Below are 27,329 nucleotides of genomic sequence, written 5' to 3' on the forward strand. Positions count from 1 at the left end.
ACAAAAAACAAAAAAACCCCCACATCTCACCGGGTTATTGAGAGAATCGAAAGGTATAGCTTGAGTGCGACACAGTGCCTGGCACCTAGAAGGTACCAGAAACCTGCCAGCACTTTTACTTTACAAAACACTGAATTATATTCTGTAAAATTGCTTCCAGCCCTGGGTAAAATATAAATGGAACAGGAAACAAAATATTGCTGCTAAATTGTCCTTCCTAAGAGCAAAGCAAAAACTAAGACAACAACAACAAAAAATGAAGAATGGTGGGAAGTGCTCTCCATGAATTTTTAAAATCCACATTTAATGTTTTTAGAGGTCGGGGCCTACCTCTTAGCTCTGTATCCTAGGTAACAGGAAGCCTGGAGGCCTCCAGACTTGGAAAGGATTGGGGGAAAAAACAAAACAAAACAAAAAAAACCTCTTTGCTGTTTTTCCAACTCCTAATTATGCTTTTCAAATAAGTTGAAATCAAAATGTTCTTTTTCCAAACAGCTTATGCTCCTCTGAGCTACATCTGACCTTTCAGCGCCTTCTCGCTCTGAACTCCATCAAAGCAGCCAAAAGCAGGAAGTGCTTTGGCACACGGACCTCATTCAAGGGGAAAGGAACGGCAGTGGGACCATATTTAATTGACAAAGAGAAACAGACCAGCGGCTGTCTGTCTGTGCGGCAGCTGGAGGGGAGCAAGGCGCTTCACCTGCACCATCCCGGCATCTCCAGGAAGCATGGCATGGCGAGGCCAACAGGGGACCTCAGACCATGGCTCTACCACTACCTGAAGGTCCTCCAACACACTACTGATCCTCTCTGGGCCTTGGTCTCTGGATCTGAGCAGTGGGGCCAAGGATTCCCTCCTTCACTGTGCTATTATGAGGTCACGTGTGCTCAGGGATGCAGAAGGATTCTGTAAAACTCAAAATCACTCCGTAGTCACACAATGATTTTTAAAGCCCTTCCATCAGTAGAGGGTGGGGGAGGAATGGCACGGAGAACATTACGAGGAATTCGAGCACAAGGCATGGATTTGAGCGACAGTTCTGGTGTCTGCGTAAACTTTGGCAGTTTGCTTTAATTCTCTAAGACTTACTGAGTAATCCTTTCCCACAGTAGAGATAATATTACTTATAACATAAGGCTTCTGAAAGGATCAACTGAGTTCACGGATTTTCAGAAAACGGTGCTTATTACCATAAAATGTTATACAAGTGTCTTTATCACTTAATCATTCCAAAATGGGTGCTCAATCCTTATCAAGCAGCCATGGTAAATATTATTTTTATTTGAAACATGGGAAAAGTCTGGAAAGTGAAACAACTTCTGCTAAGTCAGTGGCAGAGCTCAGAATAGAAGCTATTCTTCTATCTAACCTCTTTTTCAAAGATTTCTCAGTGAAGTCTGTCCCTAACGATTCTGATGGCTCTTTGCACAGACAGGATTGAAGCTGGGGCTGGACTCCACTGGAATCAAAGTACTTACCACCAAATACAGCATGGTGTACATGGAGAAGGAGGCGTGGCCAGAGAAGAAGGACCTCCTGTAAGAGCAAGAGAGGGCAGTGTAAGGGCTGTATTCATATCCCCGGTACATGTCCGTGCATCTTCCCTCCCTAGACAGTGACCCCAAAAGCAGCACACTGCCTTGTTCATTTTTGCATCCTTGGCAGCGGATTGCCCAGAACCTAGCGGGCACCCATGAATGTGTGAATAAACGAAACAAAGAAAGAAAGAATGAACGAATGGACTTAGCAATGCTCTATCGTAACTGTTTATTTACTATCTGTCTCAATCATCTGACTGTGAGTTCCTTAAGAATGTGGACTCTGCTTTATTCACCCATCTAAACCGGGGCCCAGCTCTGAACTTGGTACCCTACTAAGTAGGTGCTCACTGAACTGCCTACAGCAAAGGCATGGACACAGTGCCACGGGAGGTGGGGTCTCACCTGGCTTCCTGGACTTTGCTGTCGTCGCCTCTGCATTTGTAGTTTTGAATGTAGCCCTCAGAGCAGTTGATTTGACTGAAATCAGGGTTGCAGACGCTCAAGAAGTGAGGACGCAGGCGCCCTATGGAGACTTTGGCAATGTCTGTGAAGGACTGGCTGATGGCGCAGCCAAAGAGGAAGCAGCCCACCTGCTTATAGAGGGCTGCCACATAGGGATTCTGAATCGTGGACCGGGACTTCTCCTTCAGGTAATAGATGCGGTAGAACTCCCCTGTGATGATCTGAAAGACAATGGGTGGGGGGTTAGGCAGTATCAAGACCCAGCAACAAAAGTGAGGCTGTAAAGGATATTTACTGACCTAAGAGATATTCAGTACATAACTCCAAGTTATAATCTAGAACATCCCAATTCTCTATTTAAGAAGTATACAGACATAAATAGGCACAGGAGAAAAGATTAATGTGCTAACACAGTCATTTTTTCCTTTTTTTAAAAAGTTCTACACGGCCATATTGTACTTTTGTAACAAGAAAAATATGCAGTCAAATATATTTATATGTAAATATATAATATATAAAAATACATAATATATAAAAATATATTATACACACACACGCATATATTTTAAAACAAAGAGAGAGACAAATAATGACTTAGCTATTGAAGAATCAAGATCGTGGTCTGAGGGCCTAAGCACATTTCCGGATTCTGGGATTTGGGGTAAAGGATCACCAACAATGATGTAACTTTACACCGGGCCTCGATCCGTGCCGTGTCGAGCCACGGCCGAGGTTTCTGTGGGAAAGGGCGAATGCCCCCAGACCCAGTCCTGGGTTTGAATCCAGGCTCTGCCACCTACCTGGCGTCCTTCTGAAATAACTTAAATCTCTGCAGTTACTGCCGGAAAGGTGGCAACATGGATAGGAAATGCCCTGTTGGGTCATAGAAAGTGATTCTTTCATCTTACTCTTTAGAAGTAGCGCATGATGGAAAGAACACTGGCCTACAAACCAAGAAACTTTATACAAGGCACTTCAGATCATGCCCTTCCTCCATCCCACAGTGCCCACTCCTTCATGCTTAGGGGCGATATCACTACTTAAAAGAGAAAAAAAAAAGGGCCACCAACCATTGATTATCTATTGCATACCAGTATTTATTTTTTATACACTTTATTTTATGAACTCCTCAGGACCACCAGGAGGTGGACTGAGGCTGTGGGAGGGAAAGCACCTTAACCAAAACTGTCGGGTTTTACATTAAGAACGGGGGGTGGGCAGCTGACTCAAAATGCCTCTGCTGCCTACACAGCCGAGGACCTATTCTGCGCTGGTGATGCACCACCACACAGCCTGCTGCCCTTGTCTTAACTCCACGGCACAGCCCTGGCCACTTCCTGGATGCAACCAGAGTCCAGGGACAGCGATGTTCAACTCACCACTCACCACAAAGTCCCTTTCACACTTCCTCACGGGGAAGGCTGATGAGCCACACTTGCCCTTTCAGGGAACAGAGAGCATGTTCACAACCACAGGGGAAGCAATAGACTGACACATCCGGGCAGTCCTTCTCAAAGTGTCCCGTCATTCTTTTACAGCTGGGGAAGGCGTCGAGGCTAGGGATCTGATCCAAGTCCAGGGCTCCCAAGTCTGGGGGGAGGATGGCCATGAAATTCCAGCTGGGCCCAGGGGCGCGGCGAGCAGGTGCAGTCGTGACAACAGCTACCAGCACGCTAACGTTTATACAGTGATTCTGTGTTCATAAATACTTGATATTTCTAAGTGCTACCCTTTGGTTTCCTAGATCATATTGAGTTTCCTAGATCATATGACTCTATATTAGAGAGAGCTGATCAAAGGCCAGTCTGGTCTGGCATCCTGGCTTAGCCACTCCCTGGGAGAACAGGACGATCCGATGAATGAACAAATGAATGAAAGGGAGCAGGATGGTGGTCCTCACAGTTGTTTTATTGCAAAATTGGAAATGTCATCTAAACATTACTAAGAGTCCTTTGACAACATGCTGCAGAGATTAAAATCTGAGAAGCCTAGCCGGTCATAAATGAAAGGCTCCATTATATATGGAAGAAACTGAGGTCCAAATTAACTCACATCTAAAGATTAGACCCAGGTGTTCTAACCCTCCACCCAGCATTCTTTCCTACCATTCATGGTCTAATTCCCCTTTTGAACCTGTTTATACTTTTACCCTATGTAACCTTACAGGCTAACACATTCCAGATGTTTGTTACCACCATCATGTTCTCTCTTTCTTATTCTTCTTTATTTATAAATCATGCCCACGTGACGTTAGACCTGGGGGGGGAAAGCACTAAACTAGGAGTCAAGAGGCCAGGGCTCGAGTCCCTACTCACTGAGTGACTTGGGATAAGTTAGCTTCTCCATTTGCAAAACGAGGGCACTAGACTCCGTGATTCATTCCTTCATAACGGCAAAGACATTTATTCCCAGCTCTCCTGTGCCACCTCCACCAGTAGCCTCCCAACCAAACAAAGGTAATAATTAGTAGCAGAGGAACGGTACTTCCTCGGAGATGACACCACAGGCAAGGAGCAGAACCAAAGCCCCATGAATGATCCCTGCCCTTGGATTGCTCCCGACTTCCTTGAGCCATCCACTGCCACAGATTAAGAAACTGTTTCTAAATCGGCATGGCCTGAGCGTGATTTCCTATCTGATGCTGAAAAAGAACATGTGGGTTCCCACTGCACATCAGCATCTCTTACATATTTTATTGATGAATCTCAGGGGAGTCGCCTCTCTGCGTCAGCCGTCTTAGGGAGAAAGGGTTTGATTACACCTCAAGGACTGTTTTCAGCTCTAACATCCCTTCATTCTAAAACTGCAGTTTTCAGTGCCACAGTCTCGCAAATAGCAAGCTGCTAATTAAAATGCTTCCTCCTCTCGTGGGAAGATGAAAAAGAGAATGTGTGATGGCCCCTCAAATTCCCAATAACAACCCTAATAATACTAGCAATCTTCTATGTTTCTTTAGCAACTTACAGTTTCATTTAATCTGCAACCTGTGAAGACAATATACCCAGTTTACAGGTGGGAATACTAAGGCACTGAGAAATAATGACTTATCTGAAGGATGTGAGGCTAGTAAGCTTACAGTGTTAAGAGCAGAGCCCAGGTATTCTGACTCTCAAGTTGAAAGACACACAGAAGAAATACATCGAGATCATTTTATTATTTCTATTGTTATTAAAAACAATTTCCACTGTAGAATGGCAACTGCGTGTTTTCGAGGACAGGACCAGGCTGAAGCCATTTAGCAGACACATGACTCCAGGACCACATGGCTTCTGGGGCAGCCCTGACAGATCCTGGAGTTAATGAGCAACAAATTATGTATTTTCTCCATCCCCTTGTACAGAAGGGTCGGGGAGTCGACAACACAGCCATAAATCATCATTATGAACCAGCCGGGTTTGGCTTCTTGTAATCCTAACCCTTAAAAGACCATTTAATGAAATTCGGGCTGCCCAAATACCTCGCTTCTGCAGAAGAGGCGAGGGCTTAAATTGTTCTCCAACACGTTACACACGTAACTCTGGAGTTCCAGATTTACTGCTTTCGGATTTTATTCATTACTCACAATGTTTTTATTCCCGGGTAATAAAATAAGCTCTTCCCTCCCCCTCCCTCTCCCCCCTGCAAAGGCTCTGTCCCCACTCGGGCCCATACTCCTGCCCCTGGAGCCCTCATTTCTGCTTCAGTCAGCAAGGTTATGATATGTAAATTTCACGGCTGAGAAAAATGCCTTCAATGTGGATCCCTTTCTGAAACAGCAAGCAACAGATTCTGGGGGTGATGGCAGGCTGCCAGCGAGCAGAGAAGAATTCTCCCCTACCTGCCTTTTAAAGCACTTGGCACGGAATCTGGAAACTAATAAAGTGGGAAAGCATTGCAATTAAGCTACGAGTGGAGAGAAAGGGATCAGTCAATCAGTCCTTGCCCGAGAATGGCCGCAGTCTGGAGGGAGGGAGTCTCCAACTCTCAAACAGCTCCTCTTCCTGTCTTTTCTGGTGTACAAGAGCTCAACTGGCCACATATTCACAAATATTGAACTGTTCCGGAGGGGAAATTTGGAGATACATTAGGAGAGACATTTTGGAAAGAAGAGAGCACATGGTGGTGAAAGAAGCACTGACTGTGGAGCCAGAAAAACCTTGGTCTGAATCCCATCTCTTACCTTGGACCTAGATAAGTGACTTCACCTCTCTGGGCTTAGGTCTCCTTGTCTATGAAATAAGAGTAATATCTTGCCATGTACACACTACTATAGTTAAAATAGATAGCCAACAAGGACCTACTGTATAGCACAGGGAACTCTGCTCAATATTCTGTAATAACCTAAATGTGAAAAGAATTTGAAAAAGAATAGATACATGTATATGAATAACTGAATCACTTTGCTGTACACCTAAAACTAACACAACATTGCTAATCAACTGTGCTCCAATGTAAAATAAATTTTTTTTTAAAAAGCTCCAAAAAACAAAATAAAAAGAGTAATCTCTACCTGACAGGATTGCCAGGGGATTCAAGAAGGTGGTATATCAGGGGCTTCCCTGGTGGCACAGTGGTTGAGAGTCCGCCCGACGATGCAGGGGACACAGGTTCGTGCCCCGGTCCGGGAAGATCCCACATGCCGCGGAGCGGCTGGGCCCGTGAGCCATGGCCACTGAGTCTGCGCGTCCGGAGCCTGTGCTCCGCAACGGGAGAGGCCACAGAAGTGAGAGGCTCGTGTACCGCAAAAAAAAAAAAGAAGGTGGTATATCAGATGCCTAGCACCTAGCAGAAGAGCCATGCAAACATTGTTTTCTTTTCTGCCCTTGGAAAAAAGAGAAACAAAAAATTAACACAGGCATACCTCATTTTATTGTGCTTTGCAGATATTGTGAGGTCTTTTTTGTTGTTTGTTTTGTTGTTTCTTTTTTTTACAAACTGAAGGTTTGTGGCAGCCCTGCGTTAAGCAAGTCTATCGGCACCATTTTTCCAACAGCATTTGCTCAATTCATGTCTCTGTGTATTACGTTTTGGTGATACTCGTAATATTTCCAGTTTTTTCATTATTTCATAATTATTTCATTATTATTATATTTGTTATTGTGATCTGTGTTCAGCGGTCTTTACTGTTACCACTGCAAAAAGCTTATGATTCCCGCAAGCCTCAGATGATTGTCAGCATTTTTTTAGCAATAAAGTGCTTTTTAATTCAGGCATATACATTGATTTTTAGAGATAATACGATTGCACACTTAATAGACTACGGTTTAGTGTAAACATAACTTTTACATGCACTGGGGAAACAAAATTTCGTGTGACTCGCTTCGTTGCAATATTCACTTTATTGCGATGATCTGCAACCGAACCTGCAATATCTGTAGGAAATGCCTGTACTTTTATACAAGTACATCTTTTCCAAGACAGTTCTAAGAGCCCCTTGGAAAGGACCATTCCACACTAAAGAATGTGGAAGTACCCCCCTCCAGGGTAGAACCAGAAAATATGGGTATGGAGATGTTGGTTTTGACCATTTTATCTAGGATGCCTTTTTCAGGGGAACAAAGCAGAAGGGAAGTCTAAATCCCAGGCAGCGAGGGCTGTTTACAACAGTCCCCTTTCCCAAGAAAAGACTTTTGCACACAGTGTCCCAACAATCCGTCTTTCAGAGCCTGAGAACTCATCTTCTTCCCCTGCTGAGTTCGAAGGACAAACTTCCCTATATTCTGATCTGCTTGAATGATAACATCTGCACAGCCTGTTATGGCTCACAAAACATTTCCCTATCCACTGTTATCTGCTTCTGACAACACCCTATGGATTACTAAATTATTATCCATACTTGGTGAGTATGATGAAGGCCAGAGAGGCCACTGAATCACCCTCAGGTACAAGGCAATGGGCAGTGGCAGGGCTGTCGCTGCAGCCTGGGCCTCCCGTGTTCTGTCCAATGGCGTCAAGCTAGCTTTCTCTTAGAAGCCCTAGCAGGTGGTGGCAGGATGGATGTCTCCAGGGAGACAGACGTTCCTTGAGCACCTGGGAAGGTCATGTAACCCTGTCAGGCACGTGCACATCTAGATCCCTGCCAGCCACAGAGCACCAAGCTCCCCCTTCACATCTCAGCTCTGTGGATTAATGAACTTCTCTCAGCCCAGAAGAGATTCATTCATTCAACAAACATTAAATGATGGAGAATAATGGAGAATCCTTTTCTTCACATTATCTCTCAGTCCCAAGGGAAAGGAAAAATGTAACGTATCTGGGTCCTGCTTCTAAGGTTGGAGATACATGTAGCTGTGTTTTCTTTGAGCTGAATGCTCCATCTACTACAAAAAAAATGCAGTATCTTTCGTGACGAGAAATAACTGATGAGAAATTTAATATCCCATTCTTCTCCCACTAGGTTGTCTTCAACCTCTTGGCAGGAGATCAGTGCCTGACAGATCGGGAAAGGCAACGGGAACCTAAATCTGTCCAAGGCCACCAGTGGAGATTCTGGGCTTTATGGGTAGGTCAAAACTCCAATATCTAGAATAATGGGCAGCAAAGAAGCCAGAGAGAGGTCACCATAGAAGCTATGAATGGTTGAAATCAGTAGTGGCTGCCCTAAGCCCACAAGCTTTACAAGGAAGGCAGTTTGAAGCGTGAAGCATCGTATTTTCCAAAGTCAGGGACTCACAGCCACGTGTCTCCTAGATGACCAGCTCTGCCTATCCATGCAAGAGTCTCCCGACTGTTCTCTCTGTAACATCACCTATTGCCTACCTCTCGTTCCTTTTGACCTTGAATTTCCTAACGTCCTTAATATCACTGTGCTTTTCTTTCTATTTCTCAAACACCTTTCTTCTTCCAGTGGCTCCACTTTTGGGTTCTACCAGATAAAGGTAGGTCTTCCTAGGGTTGTATCCTTGCCTTTTCACTGTGATCTCAGCTGCTCCAATAGCTTCAATGATTACCTCTGTGAAGATGACCTTCAAAAGGGCACCTTTCTCTCTCTAGTTTCAGCTTACCATTTACCCCTATCAGTCTTGTTCCAATCTTCCGCCAAATCATCCAACTGGTTAGTTATCAAACCTATGTTATCAGCATGTCAACCTGACCAAGTCACACACTCATTGCAACTTCTGCCCCAAACCTCACTTCTCTTCCCTTCATTTCTACTCAAGATGCCACCAAACATAGAACTGCAAAGACAGGAAATCTTAGACCCCTCCGTCTCCTTTACCCCACTGTCATCAAATTCTGTTCATCTCACGTTTGCAAGGTGTCTCACATCCATTCTTGTCTCTCTCTTCCCCTTGTATTACCACCACTGTGGTTCGGGCCTCATCCTTAACCTTGGTTGGAAAATTGACCCAGTAGGCTGAAAATACTTTCATCCATCTCTAGGCAATTAACTGGAGTAAAAAGTCCTCAGCACTCAAGGAGTTTCACAGCCTTGCAGTTATCTCTTCCTACTTTATCTTTGTCTACTCCCTTACACTCTAGTTCTCCAGCCAAACGGGTCTGGCTCGACTACTCTTGAAAACACCCTATTGTTTCAGTCATGGTGAAGCCATCCCCTCTGCCTGGAGTATCAGGATCTCTGATGAAAGTCTCGCCTCTGCTTCAAAGTAGAGCTCAAGTGCCGACTAGTGCACTGGGTTAGAGTTTGGGCTCTTTGACTCAGGAGTCTTGGACAACTGAGCTCTAGGACTCTCAGCCCTCTTATGTGTACAAAGGGGGATGATATGATGACAGTACCAAGAGCTCAAGGGTTGTTGTGATATTAAATGGGACAAGTGCTCCACGAAGGATGATGATGATGACGACGATGAAGCCTTCACCAATGAAAACAACCTTCAGTGATCTTCCTCTCAACTCCCATAGCACTTTATTTACACCTTAGACCATCTATAGCATTTGGCCTGTTTTGTCCTTGAAGCTCTCACCTCTCTGGGGCCCACCACCCTGCACAGCCCTGACTCTCCTCTAGCTCTCAGACCAATTCTTTAGTCTCCTTGAGGATCTAATGGTACAGTCAGTCTTGTACTTGCCCTGCTTCCCCTTTATACCATAAGCTCCAAGGACAGTATCTATGTCTTGTCTATCAGCTTCTAGGCCAAGAGGAAGCCTACAAGCTGCCTGCTTGTTCTAAGGAAGGTCTCACCCAGAGATTCTGCACAAACCACTTGCTACAAAACACCATCCCACACTGTCAACCTCGGGCAGCCATCTGCCCGTTGCTCCAGATGTTTCGTCTTCCTCTATACATTGAGCTCTCTACACCAGGAACTAAAGATTTTCTAGCTCACTAAATAAAGAGCACTCTGCATAGCCCCTAGCACTGAGGGGGTCTTCAAGGTCAGTTCACGTGCAGGCTCTGAAGCCAGACAGACCTGGGTTTTCATTCCTGCTCCCCATTCATTAAGCAGAGTAACCTCACACTAGCCACATCCCCCTTGTAAGCCTCAGGACCTTCCCTCATTTGTAAAATGGGGTAAATAATACCTACCCCCTGTAGCTGTTGAAGAGGACTTAAGATAAGGCATATTAGTTTCGGGCCCACTAGATAGTTCATCAATGGTATCTGATCCTCTACCCCATCCCCTAACACTAACTCACGCAAACAGATTTCCCAGACCCCTAAGCATTATCACTTTAAGTGGAGAATATCACCACCTTCATATTCGACACATATTCCAAATAAACTTGAACGCTTAAGAGTGACAGTAACTAAGGAAGAATTTCTGCAGAGTATGGGGCGTGGAGGGGAAAGGGAGAAACCTAAATCCTAACCTCCATGCCTGTGTTTGTTACATCGCAAATAGGGCCCCTTCCCCCACCTCACCCCCAGGGGTAAGAAGGTCTCAGAAGAACTCTGTAGCTGTCTGATCCGGGATGACACAGTTGAAGGATTAACAGGGCCACTCTCTGTTGGTGGTCTTGATAATTGCACAGATGTAGTGGATTGTAAACTGGGGAACTGGGTCTCCCACCAAGGCACCACTGGGCCAGCTCGACTTCATGTTTTTCAGAGTTGAAGACTCGACTAACCTTTAATGAGGAAGCAATCTTGGGGAACCTTGTTTTCTTGGCAGTGCTCTCTCAGATAAAGGGAGATGGGAGGGTGGGGAGGAAGTAATGAAGTCCAGATGTGGGCAAACTGAAGCCTGATCCTGAATAAACAAGTCTCGGAGCTATAAGCTCTTCTTCTTGTCTCTCCAGCTAGAAATGTGCATGTGGTAGAGAGCAGGCCCCCACGTGCATCAGGGACCACAGGGAAGATTTTAGGGAGATAAACAGGACACTTGTCCCTGCTTCCTAGGTCCTCTGACATCTTTTGGCCTAATGCTTGTGAGTTTCTGCCCAAAATGCATGACCTCCTCTGTGATTTTCACAAACATGTATATTGAGCACCCAAGTCTGTGCCTTGCACTAGCAATACAAAATCAAATCAGACCGGTCCCTACCGTGATGCAGCTAGCAGGATAATGAGGAAACAGACAATCAAACAGACATGACAGTTCAGCACAGTGACTGCAACGATAGCGGTGGGCCCGGGGACCTCTGGGACCTTTGGAAGGTGGGGGGAGGAGGCAGCCAAGGGATGCTTCCTGGAGAAGAGGTGATATTTGCTTGGTGTTTATTTAGTACTTACCATGTGCAGGAGGAAAAGACCTGATCTCTGCCTTGCAGGAACCTGTTATCTAGCTGGGAGACAAGATGTGGACACATTACAAGGCGATGTGTATTGAAGGTGCTATTCGTCTGCTTGAGATGGGGCAGCTTCTGGAAGTTTAGCGACAAGAGACAACACACAGATTGTTGCGCTGAGGTTCAACACTGCATCCCCAGCACCTGCCACGCCCTGGGGGCTTGACAAGTAATTGTGGAAGGGGAGGCAGCCTTTAGAAGGTAGCAGTGGTGTCATTGTTTTTCTTAAAAGCCTTGCCTTAGGATCCAGAGGACTACTGGTCTGGCCCTGGCACTCCTTAGTTATGGGAAAGTCACTTCCTATCTTGACTCCCAGTTGCCTTAGCTGTACCAATCTACCCCCTAGAATCACTACCAAGTACAAGTGAAAGAATACGCGTACGAAGGCGGCTTTGTATGCACAGTACAAAGGCTACGGCAGACACTACAGAAAAGAAAAGGCTGATTCTCACTGATGACACACATACTGTCACTTGATTTGACTCCCAGAACTAGCCTATGGCGTTGGTGAACCATTGTCACCAATTTACAGTAAAGGAAGGTATAGCTCTTTTCCAAAGGGGTCCATGGATTGCTCGAAGTTGACGGACAAGTCACAGAATGGATAAGCTCAGAAGTCAGGCCGTGAACCTCAATCAGATGATGACCAAGCCCAAGCTTTTTCTCTAGTTAGGAATATCATGACAGAGGTCAAAATCAATGGGATCTGAGGAAAAGGAGTGTTTTTACGGCCAGAGGGAGAAGGGGATTCACTTGTGATCCATCATGCTTCAACTCCTAGATATTAAGAATCTTCATTAAACCCCTTTCAGGGTCTGACCGAGGCAAGCACTGAGCTCATGTTTATTTAAAAAGAATACTAAGCATTTTTCCATATTAAGATCTTTGCCCATAATTCCCTTCACAGCGCGGTACAAGGCAAATCGAGAGAAGGCTAGATAGGAAATGATATGTACTGCTTTCGCTCCTGATCTCACTGCTGTAGAGTCATTAAACCCTTACAAGGCAGGGATAGGAACCACTGCCTTGTGGATTTAGAAGGAATTCCTATTATGCTATAATTCCAGAATCTGCGATACATCTGAAAAAGAGGTCAAAATGACTAGATTTTTCCACATCTCCTGCCATAGAAAGGTGTCTGCTTTCTCTATAACTTCTGATTCGTGCATCTCTCAACCACACTCTAAACCCCGCTGGCATGCGATTCCTTTGTTGTGGGGACTCCTCAGACTGGAACAAGGGCATCCTAATCAGTAAAGGCTTCTCGTGTTGTTTTAAACAAATCTGACATTCGGTGGGAGGAGACCGGGGCAGCAAGTAGCAGGATGATTAGATTTCCAGCTCTGGGTACCCCCTCCACCCTCCCTGTCATTCACGCCCTCTGATCAGAAGCAGATTCTGGCCGGGGCCAGCCAGGCTCTCTGGCCGGTCACAGTGGGAGAGAGGGGTTGCTATCGTTGTTGAATTCAAGTCGTATAGCTTTTCCAGAATTGAGAATATATATGAATGGGAATTAGTCACTTTCCCTCTGAGGTCTTTGCTTTTCCTTTTTCCCCTGAGTGCTCCGGTCCTTAATGGCAGGTGAGCAGGCAAGCAGACCTCATTAGGAGCCCACCTCTCACACATGCCTCCAGCTGAAACGCAGGGGCAGCTGGATCAGGAGGTAAAAGTTTTCTTGCAAAGAGCACTGGAACGAGAGTCAAGAGACCCGGTTTCTGACGAATAAACTACAAGGAAAGAGCGGGAGATGTGATGAGTGCAAAGGCTGGAAGTCATTTCCTGATTCTACTTATACGGGGTATGAGGTCTTGGCTAAGTCACTTCACAACTTTTTGACTGTTTACTCATTTACAATAAAAATAGTGAACATTTACCTACTATACTGCTTGTGTCGGGCCCTAAGTTACTTTCCATACTTTAGCTCATTTATTTCTGAGAACCTTCATAAGTAGACATATAATGTCCATTTCACAGATGAGGCCACTGAAGCGCAGTGAGGTTCATTAATTTGCTACACGTTCCATAGCAGAGGAGCTCAGGGATAAACCAGCGCTTATGACTTTAACCCCATGAGAAACTGAGACACCAGAAAACCTCGTGTCAGGGTGGCGGGGTTTCTACGAGGGCAAAAGGCTTGAACACGGTCTCAGGTTTCCATGACACAACAGTAGCCCCTGACAAAGGACACCGATTATTACTGCATTTGCTTGGCTGGCCTTTTTCAGAACCAGACGGAAGCCCGACCAAACCTATTTTGCTAACCCTGTGTGGGAGAAGGAGACATCACTGCCGCCCTTCCTATATAACGAAGGCCACAGCACATGACCATTTCCAGGAAACCTGGGAGGTCAGGGAGCATTTTAATTAAAACATCCACGTGACATGAGGAGAGAGGCCAGCCACAACTAAGCTCTTCAAAGCAGATTTTTCTTAGAAACACTAGCATCTCGTGAGGAAGAAGGGGCTCTTGGCAAACAGCAGGGAAAGAGCTGCTGACCAGGAATTTTGCTTGAGGAAGGAAGGATGGAAGAGACACGTGGACCTCAAAGAAGCCACTTGAGCACGCTGGGTCCACCCAGCCCACTGCAGCCGAGCATGTGCCCACGGAAGGGACGGCATTTGATTCCCACAGCAATCCCCAGGAGCGAAGTCAAAGAACACTCTCATTTTACAGACGAGGAAAACGAGGCCTAGAAGAACCAGGGATTCACGTAGCCAGAGGGGCCCAAGGCCTCTGAGGAGTGTCTCTCTCCAGGGCGCCACATCTAGGAGCAGCCCACGAGGCAAGCCACTGATAATCGCACGTAAAGAGTACGAAGATCACAGAACATCCCTGTCACTGTGCTATTCTTATCTCAAGCCCTCCCGGGTTAGAGTCGGCTTCTAAAAGCATTCAATTAACTGAGCCTCCAAGTGTCAAAAAACACCTGTTCAAACCTTAGCACAAGATACTGTATTAAGTATTCAAACGCTTTTTCCAGGCAAAGCCATGCTTCCTAGAGAACTCAACCCCACACTGTTAATTTGGAGCAAAGAGTAAAATTAGATTTCATATTTCTCAGCTTTTGAACACAAAGATCCTTAGTCCACCTTTAAGAAACTACCGCAGTTGCCAAATGGACGGTTTTTCTTTTAAAGGCTGGAAAGAATTCTACTAGCCTCCCTGCCCCCTCCCCCAACATCAAACTGTTGATTGCACGCCTCGTTTACGATGTTATTAGAAAACAAACAGGGGCCTCAAAGTTATCACAAACCCCCAGAGTGGGGAAGTCAAAAGAAAAACTTCACGCACTGTGCTCCATGGCCATCAGCAGCTTGCCTTTGAAGCAGAGAAGGCAACAGTCGCTAACTGCCCATCCCACTGAGCACTTGGATAGGATAGCCAACCTCCAAGCCTAAATCAAGCCTGCAAGACGGACAGAGGTTTGGGAATAGCCAGGTTGAGGCTTGAATTTTTACTTGCTTTACACTTTGAGCATGTCACTGAATCCCTCCAAGCTTCTGATCTTCCATTTGAATGCGGGGGATACTAAGCCCTTATTTCACATGCAGTGTTCTTAATATTAACTCCTTCCTTCTTGGCTTGCTGTTACAGGCCAAAGCTAAGTTTCCAAGCTAGGATGAATACAAAGATGACTCAAGGATTTGAAACAAAGATTTTCGATCTTGGTGGATGTGATGCCTAGCCCTTTGCCCATTTGGCTCAAGTTCAAGGACAAAGAAAAAATTTAGAAAATATTGGAGGTGTGGAATGGATGGCTGTGAAAATGTATGAACTACAGATTATAAGACTGGAACACCCTCAGTTACTCTCCCCCTCCCCTGCCCTAAATGGACATGTCTGAAACAGGGCAGTGACCAAGTAAAGCCCAGATAGACCATACCCTGATTCCCATGAGGCTACCATTGCTCAAAGTAATCCTGGACCTTGTCAAGTCGGCGGCACATTCTGGCATCTTCAATGAAGGCTTCCTCCTCTAAGGGAAGATCTGGATGTAAGTCTAGATTTTACACTGGTGTATGAGCAGCCTGGCCGGCAATTAAGAGTTTGCCAATTATTTCAATATTCATGATCTCTTTTACTTCTGACTGCAAAGTTTTGAAGCAAGATGGTCACCCCTGATTTTAAAGACGTACAGCACTGGAACGAGATTTTAAAGACGTACAGCTTGGCAGTGGAGGGCCAGGTCTAGAACCTAGGTCCCTGGATTGCAAGTCTCATTCTATTTTCACTTTGACACTACAGTCCCTGGATGAGAGAATTAAACAATATGGCAGAGAATGTCAGTGGCATTACCACTGTCAGAGCAGCACCACGAGAGTGTGGAAAGAACACAGAAAAGGCCTGAGATGTTTGGTAAGGTATTACCCCCATCATCTGGGGCTGATTTATAGCACAGTGGCTAAGAGCTCAGACTCTGGGGTAAGGGACAATAGGTTGAAATCCCAACTCCACCACTCATTAACTAAGTGACCTTGGGCAAATTATTTTTACTCTGCGGACCTCAGCTTCTTAATTTGTAGAAGAAAGATAAGAACAATATCTAGACTTTGTTAGATTGTTGTAAGGATAAGGTATGCAAAGCATTGTAGAAGGTTGCCTAGCATACTTTTATAATACTTATATATATATTTAGTATTTTAAAATACTTTTAGTAATCGTATTAACTGCATGAAACAGTGTTAATCAAATGAAATTCTACTTGATCTTCCAAACCTCTACTAGCTCGGATAGTCCACGACGTGCTTTGCGCACGGCGGTCTGGGCGCTTACCGCGAGGATGGCGATGACAATCCCCACAGCGCAGAGCACAGCATCATTGATTGTCTCACCGGTTTTCAGCGGGTACTTGATGCTCTCGTCATTGCAGTAAAACCCCCGGTGGTAAGGCTTGATGGTGCTTGTCTCAATGATGATGAAGGGCAGGCCCGCTGGACCAGACGGAACCATCATCGCATATACCAGAAAAAAACAGGAGAGAGGGAAAAACATCAGTGAGAGGAGGCCAAAGAAGAATGACCTACAGCAAAGACCACCCCAGATAACAACATCGATGGCAAAGTTAATTCCTTGCATTTGATCTACAGCCTACAGAGAGGCTTCTCTACGTGCACCCCCTTCCCTCCTTTAGTGGCCACTAAGAAGGGTGTGGTGTGATCCTCTTGCCTTGTCCAAGAGCACAGAGGGAGGCGGTGGAAGTGGCAGGGCAGGAGCTTTTCCACTGCTCTACAACATCCTGCTAAAAATCAAAGCCCGATTTGTAATTATTACTAACAAAGCCCCAAATCTAATGATGTCTCATGATGCCTCCAAGTGCCTTCTTCTCTTAAGTCAATCATTTCCCCCTTGAGAAGCTCATGCCAAGACTTTGTGGCTTGGAATTCTGAAGACTCTGGAATCAGAGAGACAACCTGAATTTGCACCCCAGATCCACCACTTCCTAGCAATGTGACATCTGGTTCTCTCTCCATCTTCCTGAGCCTCAGTTTCCCCACAAATGAATTGTGGTGATGACTAAAGGGGAATAGGAAACAAAGCACATAAAACTCCTAGTACAGTGTTCGCGCATAGTAGCTGCTTAGCGAATACCATTTCCAGTGCTTTTCTTTCACTGTTCAAAGAGTCTTTGACAAGACTGAGCAGAGCTGAGCTGGGCCCTCCTGCCTACAGACCTGGAGCAGAGCCCAAGGGCATCAGGGGTACCGAGGCACTCTTGCAGCTGCTGCTAGTTTATCAATGTCCAGCTCAGTTGCCATTCTCTTAAAGGTCATGGAAAATGGATTCCATCACCTGCCAGGAAAGGCCCTCATAAGCCTGAAGCAAAAAGTGAAGGCCCACAATATCTCTTTCTTGGACACGGCGGCAGCTTCCAAATTGGTCTCCTGGCCTTCTGTGCCTCTTACCCACATCCACCAGTTTGCTTCCTGACCGTAAGTATGTCGTGGCCACGCTCAAGCTTCTTCAATGTTTCCCCATTGCACAGGACAAGATGACATCCGTAAGTATGACCTCCAGAGCTCCCCACGACCTGAACCTCCTTGATACACCCTCCAACAAAACAGGACACAGAGCCTCTGTCTCGGTTCATGCTCTTCTTTAGGCTGGAAAGACACTTCCTCCCCTATATCCAAATTCAATACCTAGCCCCAAGGCCACCTCACAATGGTGAGTAAAAGGTAAAGTAAAAGTGCAAGGTAAGCCACTGAATGTCAGGCTAAGGAAGACCATGAAAACCACCTTGTCGATGATAACAGCCCACCACTGCTGTGCACTAACAACAGGTGACGTATTTTGCAACCATTTTTGCATTGACTCTTCCAACAACCCTGAGCAGTCATTTTAAAATCACTTAAGCACTACTATCACTCATCTGCCAGTGGAGAGGATAGAGGCTCAGAACGAATGCTTAGCTCACTCAGGGTCTCTCAATCCACCCCAAAGTGCCTAAATCCCTAATTTAACTTTGCAAATTGGTTTCATCCATATATGAATTTCATTAGTGGAAAAAAAAAAAACCCACGATAACCAGCCGTTTAAAAGATAAGATTCCATTTTCATGTTTTTCAAAAAGAATTAAGCTCATGTCATGTGGCTCGAAGGCCCGGACGGCCCCTTAAAGAAAAAAATATATATATACCATGAACTCTGCAGTTTTTCAATGACTTTGGTCCAGACTGGCAGCGATAAAAATGCTCACTTTCTAAAAAGTGTATTTATGTATCACTGTGCATACACACATGGATTTATTTGGTTTTATTCTTTGGATTTATTTGAATTCTACGGCTATTTATTTTGTGACCCCCCCCAACTGCTTCCTGCTAGAACAACAATTTACTTTATCAAATTCATACTGGTGCTTTGAAAAGAAAGCCCAGCCGCACACCGCAGCACTGTGCCTGACCTTCGGAGAGTAAACACAGAGGGGCCCTGGAAGGCAACAACTATTAGCTCTGCGATGGAGAAAAGGAAGAAAGGGAAACAGGGAATCCATGTTCTGGCTTCGAGATGGCAAGTGCGGTTAGCTGATCTTCTCGGGTTGGGGGCTGGGAGAGAAAAGATATCACGTGGGCCTGAGCCGTCTTCATTCCACTGCCTAAACATTTTGAAATGTGGCCAAGTTGGCTATGAAAAGGAGCTGTGAAGCCAGCAGCATGATATTAATAGTCCACTTTTAAAGTTCCACACATCGTGATAAACACCGTTAGCTTCACATCTGAGCCCGGTCACAGTCTCTGTGGTGCCAAGGAGCCAGAGCGTTGCTAATAAAAGGAAGGGAACAGACCCCAAGTTCCTTACATTTGTGCTCCGCTCCTAAGGCCCCCAGCTTCTATTTTTACTAGTGTTCACATGATAGGCCTGTAAAACATATGTTCATAAGGACAATAAAACACATATAAAAGAGCTGTGGAGTCAGACTGAACTCGGTTAATGATCTCAACTCTGCTCCCTACTACTCGAGCAAGTTACTTTTCATCTCCAAAACCCCCCTCTCATCTGCTCAACGGGAAAAACAAAATCTTGCTTTGGGATTGCTGGGAGGATATAATAATGTATTCATTCATTCATTCGTTCAACAAATATTTATTGAGTCTTAAATATGCCTACTAAGTACGAGGACTACAAAGATGACACAAGTCCTGCCCTCAGGAAGTTTACAATCTAGTAGGGGAAGACACACATCATGGAATAAAACCAGTACAGGAAGTTGCTTTCGTTGGAAGAAACCAGGCAGCAGCACGGGGTGGTGTCAGCACCGAGTCTGGCACATACTGTGGACACTCAGAAACGCTAAAAGGAAGAAGGAGGGGAAAGTCCCACAGAGAAGGTTAGGAAAGAAAATCTGTCTGGTCAGTTCCTCTGTACTCTTAACCTGGGAACAATCCAAATCCTTTTCCTTCCTTCCTTGTCCAAGGCTTGGGGAGGGTTTCCGGTTCCAATTATGTGGATGATGGCCACAAACAGACAAGAAGTTGGATCGGAATATGGTCCATTTTATTTTCTTGAAAGGCGTGGAGACGGCATTTAGAAAACCCGGTGGCCTTTTCTGTCTCCCCTACAAACTTGTGGTATGATTGGGGGTGATGCCAGTCAAATCTTGACTTGGCTCCGGGAAAAGAATAACCTCAGATCCCCTTCAGTTGATGGGAAAAGCATGAACATGTCCCCGCAGTGGGACAGCCAGTCCTCAAGAGACATAACACCATGCCTTGCCTCTCCACGACAGAGACGAGGCGTTCTTTTCCAAAACGGGATCTCCATTTCCAGCGTTGGCACCATCTTTATTACCAATCACTGCAGCCCCTGATCATTTCATTATAAGACCATTCCCAGGGCTAGCCACTGGGAATCAAGGGGTAAGTACATCAAAGTACAGTGCCTGCCCTCAAGAGGTGCATCGTGTTGTAAGATCATGAAAACAAGTGCGCTAAAACATTTTTAGTGTGAGGACTGATGGATGTAGAGAGTACAGCGCGGGCACAGAAGAACACTCGACTACAGACACTAAAGATGGCCCGGATGGGAGGCTTAATTTGACCCTCATGTGAGTCGGAGGTTTTTCTGGGGTCCAGGGGTTAAATACACTCATAAAAACAGTGTAGTTTAGGGATCGCAATAGGCCATCCACAAAACTGATGGCCATTGCCATCACGAGAATACAGTTTTAAGTTTGACTACAGAGCTGGGAGAGATACACAAGGTACCGAGGACCCCCACATAAACTGTGGCAGATCTGACAAACCTGCTGCCTGTTCTGTTCTCAGCACTGATGGGGCTACTGAGCTGGAGTCCCAACCTTCCAGTGGCCCAAAGGCCAACAGGAGGAGCAGTCATAACAGCTGACACGTTCAGTCACCCTAAGGTTCAAAGGGATTAAAGTGACTTACCAGCATCCCTCTGTCCGCGGTAGGGGTGGACAGGGCTCAAATGCTCTGACTCCTGGGCGCTTTCTAAAGTAAATGAGTCACTTAAAAGAGAGGGAAGGAAGCACCTATGAGTTTAATACATTAATTGAAGCCCAGCAAATCTCATGGGCTTTGAAGAAGAAAATGCTCTGTTTGGAACAGTCAAGGCAGCAGCACTGGCTCCTGCTCTCTGAACATTCACTGTGCACCACACACGACAGTACTGAATATAATGAAGACTCCGAAGCCAATATCCCGGAATTTAGATTTATCTAAAATGAAAGGTACATTACAAGCTTTCTGCAAAGCAGAACCAAAATGTATGTAAATAGACACACACACACCACACACACACACACACACACACACACACACACACACACACACACACGCCCCATCTGGTGATGCTAGACCTCAACTCAAGCATTTCTCCTTCTTTTAATCAAGGATCAATTAACTTCCTGAACCTCCAGGGACCTCTTGGGATGTGTAGGCTGCAGAGGAAGCGAAATACGAACTCACTGACAAACACTTAACGGGCAGAAAATCAAAGCATGAAGAAAAGCCCCTGTGTTGGGTTCAGGCCTTTGAAAGTTCTTGGGCTTCAAAAAACGAACACTTGGGCAGGTTGGGCGGTTTGGGGGTGGGGTGTAAGAAAACATGGGATAAGTTTCCGTGGCCCACCCATTGATAAAGTCATGTGGGAAGTGTTACCAAAGTGACCCAGCCCCAGAGCCCTGCTCCCTCCAGCCACAGCTTCAAGTTTGTGCAAAATTAAACACAGCCTCCTGCTCTCAAAGTGCTTTTTAGAAAGCTCTTGTGAGGGTAGGAAAAGAGTGGGGGTGGGAGAGTGAACGAGAAATTTTTGCACTTTTGCATGACCGAAATCGGAGCATCGGGGAGAGATTTTCCCATCGCTCCTATGGACCATGTCCTTCAAGTACCTTTTCCAGAGTTGTCCAACTTTCTACTTCACCCGAGCTGTAGTTACCTTAAAATAAGCCAAGTTCAGCATCTGTGTGAGTGATAATTAAACTAATATCTGCAGAAAGCCTACATATCTGCTCACAAAATAATACTGGACATAGAATCTGTGTGTAGGTATCAAGCACAGTCTAGTTGCTCAAATGATTCTGTGACAGGAATTTATGCATCTTATCTACGGTTATAGAGTTCTACCAACTTTACTGTTTTACTCACTTTACAAGTGAAAAATTAAGGCTCAGAAAGTTTAAGTAGCTCATCTGAAATCAAAGCAAGCAAATAGCACCAATTTGGACCAGATGTGAGAAGCGTAGGTGGACGCCACCGGGCTTCTGATTTCAAGGAGTTTAGAATCGAATTAGGAATTCATGTATTTTCATCACCACAACAGCTCTGAAAAGTTGCAGGCCATTACTTTCATTTGTACCCAACAGAAAACTGAAACCAGTAGTTCTGTAACGTGGCCAAGGTTCCCAAGTGAGTCAGTTGGTTGCTGGGATTTGAACCCAGGTCTGTCTTTCTTTGGGCTTATGTTTTCTTACTCCATGACCTGACCCTCCCTTTCTTTATAAATGTCTTCCCTGTTAAAATATGACCGACTGATTTTTTTTTTAATCACTTAAGGCCAGAATGGTCAACCCAGCTACTACTTAGAGGTTCAAAATACAAATATTTATGTTGCTTGTAAGTGACAAGGTTTCTATTTAAAGTAATTAATTGCTACTTGTCTTAGAAGTGTGCAAACTTTCTTTGGTTTACGATATTTGTCCAGATTTCTAGACTGGCCACAATCCAGATGAGACAAACCTAAGTTTACTATGAAGGCATTTCCCACCTTTGAAAGAGGCTGCCATGAAAAACGCTCACTGTTGGCTGGTGTGAACATGCAGTATTCTGGGTCTAGAGGTTCTCTTTGACAAATGCTCAGTCCTTCGGTGCTGGAAAGTTCAGGCCCTTTCTTTACAAAAAGAAGACTGTCAGAACTTAAAGCAACCACATGGTAGAAATGAAGAAAGGAATGGCAGATCCAATCCTGGTCCCTGGGTTTCCTGAGCCCAAGTCCTTGGTCTTAGCTGGATTCCACAAGCATGTATAGACAGTTCCTGAGTTTAGTTTCTGGGCACTGTGTGAGGTGCTCAGGACACAACCTTGAGCACTGTTTCTGAGTTCCTCAACTTTGGAAAAATCTCAGATTCCGTGACAAAGAGACACCTGTCTTTAGTCTAATCGTGGGTATGAAAAAGGACTTAGAATGATCTTTCTTATTTGAAAGGGCTTAAAATAAACACATTTTATCCTTTAAAATAAAGAACTTCAGCCACCTTAAAACCCCCAGCTCTGGCTGTTTCGGCTTTGGTGCAGTTGGATTTTTAAAGGGCTGCCATATCTACCAAGAACTAAAAACTCAACCAACGGCCCATGATTCATACCTTTCACTGAGAGAATTCCAGACCTCTTTGGTTGCCATTATGTATTTCACAAACAAGATATTTTATTTCTAGTACTACACAACTACTAGAGCCTGAAGGACTAACGATTCCTCCTCTCCAGGTAAAACTGGGTCACTTCCCAAGACCTCCTTCCTCTCTTTTCTTCCCTCTTTTAAAAGGGTGAGAGTAAATTTACATTCATTGGGCACTTATTATGTGCCAGGAGGTTTGGATATATCAACTGATTTAACTCTCCAAACAACCCTCTAAATTAATTTTCAGTATACAGCCAAAGCACTGAGGGTCAGAGATTATAATTTGCCTCAGTGCCCACTATGCTGATAAGAGGTGTAACCAGAGTATGCAATAGAATACTCTGACTCTAAAGTTCATTCAGAGACAGGGCCAGTTAGCCTTTATTCTTAAGTAAACATGAACTCTGTCTATGCAGATTATTCACAAAGCTACAAAGCTCCGCAAAGTGTAGGTTGACCTTGAACAAGGATAAAAAGCAAGGCTCCTCCTCCTTAGATGCTGAGATGGATTTGTACAGATCCGGCCACTCTCCTGCCTCAGTCTCCCTAATGACCCAGATGTGTTCATTTTCAATACACTGCCCAGAACTAGTACAGAGAGAGAATCACATGCGTGCACAGGGTTTTACAGCTCTTACATAAATGATCACCTCTGATCTTCCTGACAACTCTGGGAAGTAATGTTTTTAACATCTGGATTAAAGTACCACTGGCAGACTCTGATTCAAGACCTAAATATAAATATCTTTTCTACAAAGGAGTCTACTCAGCCACGTAACCCACTCTGGCAGAGTTACTTTTTTCCAATTTAACCAGGAACTTTGGAGTCAGGCAGACAGGATTCCACTTCTATCACCTGTCATGCTTACTGTGTGACCTCGGGCATGTCAGTTTACCTCCCTGAACTCCACCTGCATCATTGTGCAATAGGCCTTTGTGTAATAGTTCCCAACATAAAGAGTGGACTGGAAGGACTAACTGGGACAATTTATAAAACAACCAGTAACCGCTGGGCTCCATAAATGTCAATTCTTGCTTCTGTATGTGACAGGAAGCCATGGAAAGCTTTTAAGCAGGGATAAGATGTGATCAGAGTTCTGTCAAAAGCCACGGGCCCACCAGCCTCTTCCCCAGTGCAATCTGATCCCACGGGAAAAGCATGCTCATAAAATCCTTTAATTCCAGGGACTTCTAGGGATTGTGTAAACAGAAGGGGCTTCGATAGTGGTTAGCAGGACCTGGCACCCTGACACAGAGAAGAAATACCACAGCAGGAACCCTGCCCCGTATTCTCAAAGATCACAGGAGGCTGAATGGGAGGTAAGTCTATAATAAGGGTGAAAAAGCATTTCTTCTTATTTTTCCAACAGTTAAACATGCATTCATCAGCACTGTGCTCCCATCCAAGCCATGCTATCCAGGTGTACACAAAACACCAGGTTCACATGGCGGTAAAATAAACAATATGGGGACTGGCAGGACATCAGACACCTGGGAGGGTCAAAGCTCGAGATAGTCAAAAGGCAAGACCGGAGCCAGACACAGTGCCAAAAATGAAGAGCTGGAGCATTACTGGAGGCCTTACAAGAACAACGTCATGCTGATAGGAAATCCAAGGCCGTCAGGGCATTCCAAGTTAACCCATCAGGCTACACGGTCCTACCAAGTTCTAGGTTGAAGGTGACACACTGGCAGTGCATGGCCGAACCTGGCCTGCAGAGATGTTCCGCTTGGCCCACCCAGTGTTTAAGATTTTTAAAATTCGTTGTCAACATTTAATAACAAGAGGTCTCACATAACATTCAGATCTCAGCTTCTGAAGCCAGCTCTACCGCCCTGTGGCAATCAGTGCAGGCAGTGGTAACTGGCTGCACAGATTCTCCAGGGTACCACCATGCCCTGCTGTCTCCCTGAACCAAGGCTGTGTCTCAGTTCCATTCCCATTGAGCTTGTACCGTCAATCTTCCTATACCTGGTCTACTTCAGTCATTTATGTTAACCACCTGGCCCCTGGAGACGTTTGGCTTTTCCATCCGTACTCTAGAGAACATAAAGTCCTTGGCTGAAGCCATAAAAATAGAAATAATGAACTCCTGATTCAACAATGTCCTCCGTGATAGGTGATGGCTACATTAGACACATATGGATGAGTATGTGCATGTGCGTATGTCTTAAACTTAACCAAAGACTGTGCCTCCTATCAACGTTTTCAAATCCAAAACTTGTGTCAAGTCATCACTGCAAGGCAGTTAATAACATTTGCATTTCAGACATGAGGAAACTGAGGCTCAGAAGCTACGTGACTTGCCAAAGGTCTCACAGTTAGTAAAATGAATGAGGGTTGCTCTTGAACTGTTGGTGGGAATGTAGATTGATACAGCCACTGGAGAACAGTGTGGAGGTTCCTTAAAAAACTAAAAAAAGAACTACCATACGACCCAGCAATCCCACTACTGGGCATATACCCTGAGAAAACCATAATTCAAAAAGAGTCATGTACCAAAATGTTCATTGCACCTCTATTTACAATAGCCAGGACATGGAAGCAACCTAAGTGTCCATCGACAGATGAATGGATAAAGAAGATGTGGCTCATATATACAATGGAATATTACTCAGCCATAAAAAGAAATGAAACTGAGTTATTTGTAGTGAGGTGGATGGACCTAGAGTGAAGTAAGTCAGAAAGAGAAAAACAAATACCGTATGCTAACACATATATATGGAATCTAAAAAAAAAAAAAAAGGTTATGAAGAACCTAGGGGCAGGACAGGAATAATGATGCAGACATAGAGAATGGACTTGAGGACACGGGGAGGGGGAAGGGTAAGCTGGGACGAAGTGAGAGAGTGGCATGGACATATATACACTACCAAACGTAAAATAGATAGCTAGTGGGAAGCAGCCGCATAGCACAGGGAGATCAGCTCAGTGTTTTGTGACCACCTAGAGGGGTGGGATAGGGAGGGTAGGAGGGAGGCTCAAGAGGGAGGAAATAAGGGGATATATGTATATGTGTAGCTGATTCACTTTGCTATAAAGCAGAAACTAACACACCATTGTAAAGCAATTATACTCCAACAAAGATGTTTAAAAAGAAAAAAAAATGAATGAGGGTTGGAAGCCAAGGCTTGTTGAACTACAAAGGCCTTAGCAAGTTTATTCCATGAAGCTGGTGGTAGGTAGGGCCAGAATGAATCTGCCTTACTGGCCACTTAAACAATGTGGACGTGTTAATAAATTACATGGTTATGCTTCAGAAGAAAGAAGTAGACCCAACTTATACACGTCTATGTGATAGAGTGTTCTATTTTTCAAGGCAATAGTATTAAAATGAAAACAAAGCCTCTTTCTGATAGAAGCTCATTCATTCTAAAAAGTCAAAGCCAAGTGAGAAGGAATTTACAAATTAAAATCCACTAGATAATTGTTGGTATTACAAACCTTACTCTAGTGGAGTCAGGAACATTTCAGTAATACGCTGGTAAAATTTTGGAACTACAAGAGATCTGAGGTGTCATTTATTCCATTTACTAGATGGGAAGGCTGAGACCCACCACCCCCTATCACTGTAATGAATCTTTTCTGGTAAGTCTCCTCACTAGCTGAGAGTCTCTTCAGAAAAGGGTCCATATTTTATTCATCTCTGTATCCCCAGCACAAAGAATAATTCCTGGCACTTAGTGGGTGCTCAGCGCATGGGTACTGAATAATTGTATAGGAAACAGACTAAAATTCCCAGGATATGGCTCCGCCCCCAGTACACTCTATGACCCCCCCGTCTTAGATTCTCCCCAACACCTCCCCCTGTTTCTGAATTTAATCTAATCTCTCTCATATCCCCAAATCCTGTTTTTTTTTAACACAATCTCCCAAAGCAACACAGTACCACATACCCTCGCAAAGAGCAGACAATTGCACCAGGAGTAAATTATGGAGAACCCAACCAGCTTCAAGTCTCAGAGGAGTGGTTGAACTGGATGATCTCTAAGACACTTAATCTTCAGAGTTCCCCAGACATTTAGGTGGTGAAACTATCAGAACATACTTGGAAGGGGTAAACTGAGGAGTGATTCAGTGCCACACCCACCCTAGCTCGCAGGCCAAGGGCTAAAGGATCATTTTCAGCACACCCCGACCTAACCCATTTGCTGTGATCCTCTTGGGAATCTCTGCTGCGAAGAAAGTTCCCAGTAAGAGGAAGAGCATAGATTTCAAGAAAGCAACAGACCTGGATTTGAAAACCGGGTTTGCCACTTATCATGTAGGCAATCTTCAGCAAATTGCTTAACTTCTCTGAGC

The 27,329-nt window shown here is 44.8% G+C and overlaps 1 protein-coding gene across 1 annotated transcript in view; it reads right to left on the reverse strand.

Moving 5' to 3' along the window:
• PLPP3 (phospholipid phosphatase 3) overlaps positions 1–27,329 on the reverse strand; it is an 82,973-nt gene that overhangs the window by 24,806 nt on the left and 30,838 nt on the right. Inside the window, exons 2-4 of the mRNA XM_079924809.1 lie at positions 16,448–16,605; positions 1,945–2,225; positions 1,480–1,537 (exon numbers count right to left, since the gene is read on the reverse strand). Coding sequence (XP_079780935.1) covers positions 1,480–1,537; positions 1,945–2,225; positions 16,448–16,605 — 497 coding nt within the window. The remainder of the gene's footprint in view (positions 1–1,479; positions 1,538–1,944; positions 2,226–16,447; positions 16,606–27,329) is intronic.

This window comes from Stenella coeruleoalba (assembly GCF_951394435.1).
Source record: "Stenella coeruleoalba genome assembly, chromosome: 1".
NCBI lineage: Eukaryota > Metazoa > Chordata > Mammalia > Artiodactyla > Delphinidae > Stenella > Stenella coeruleoalba.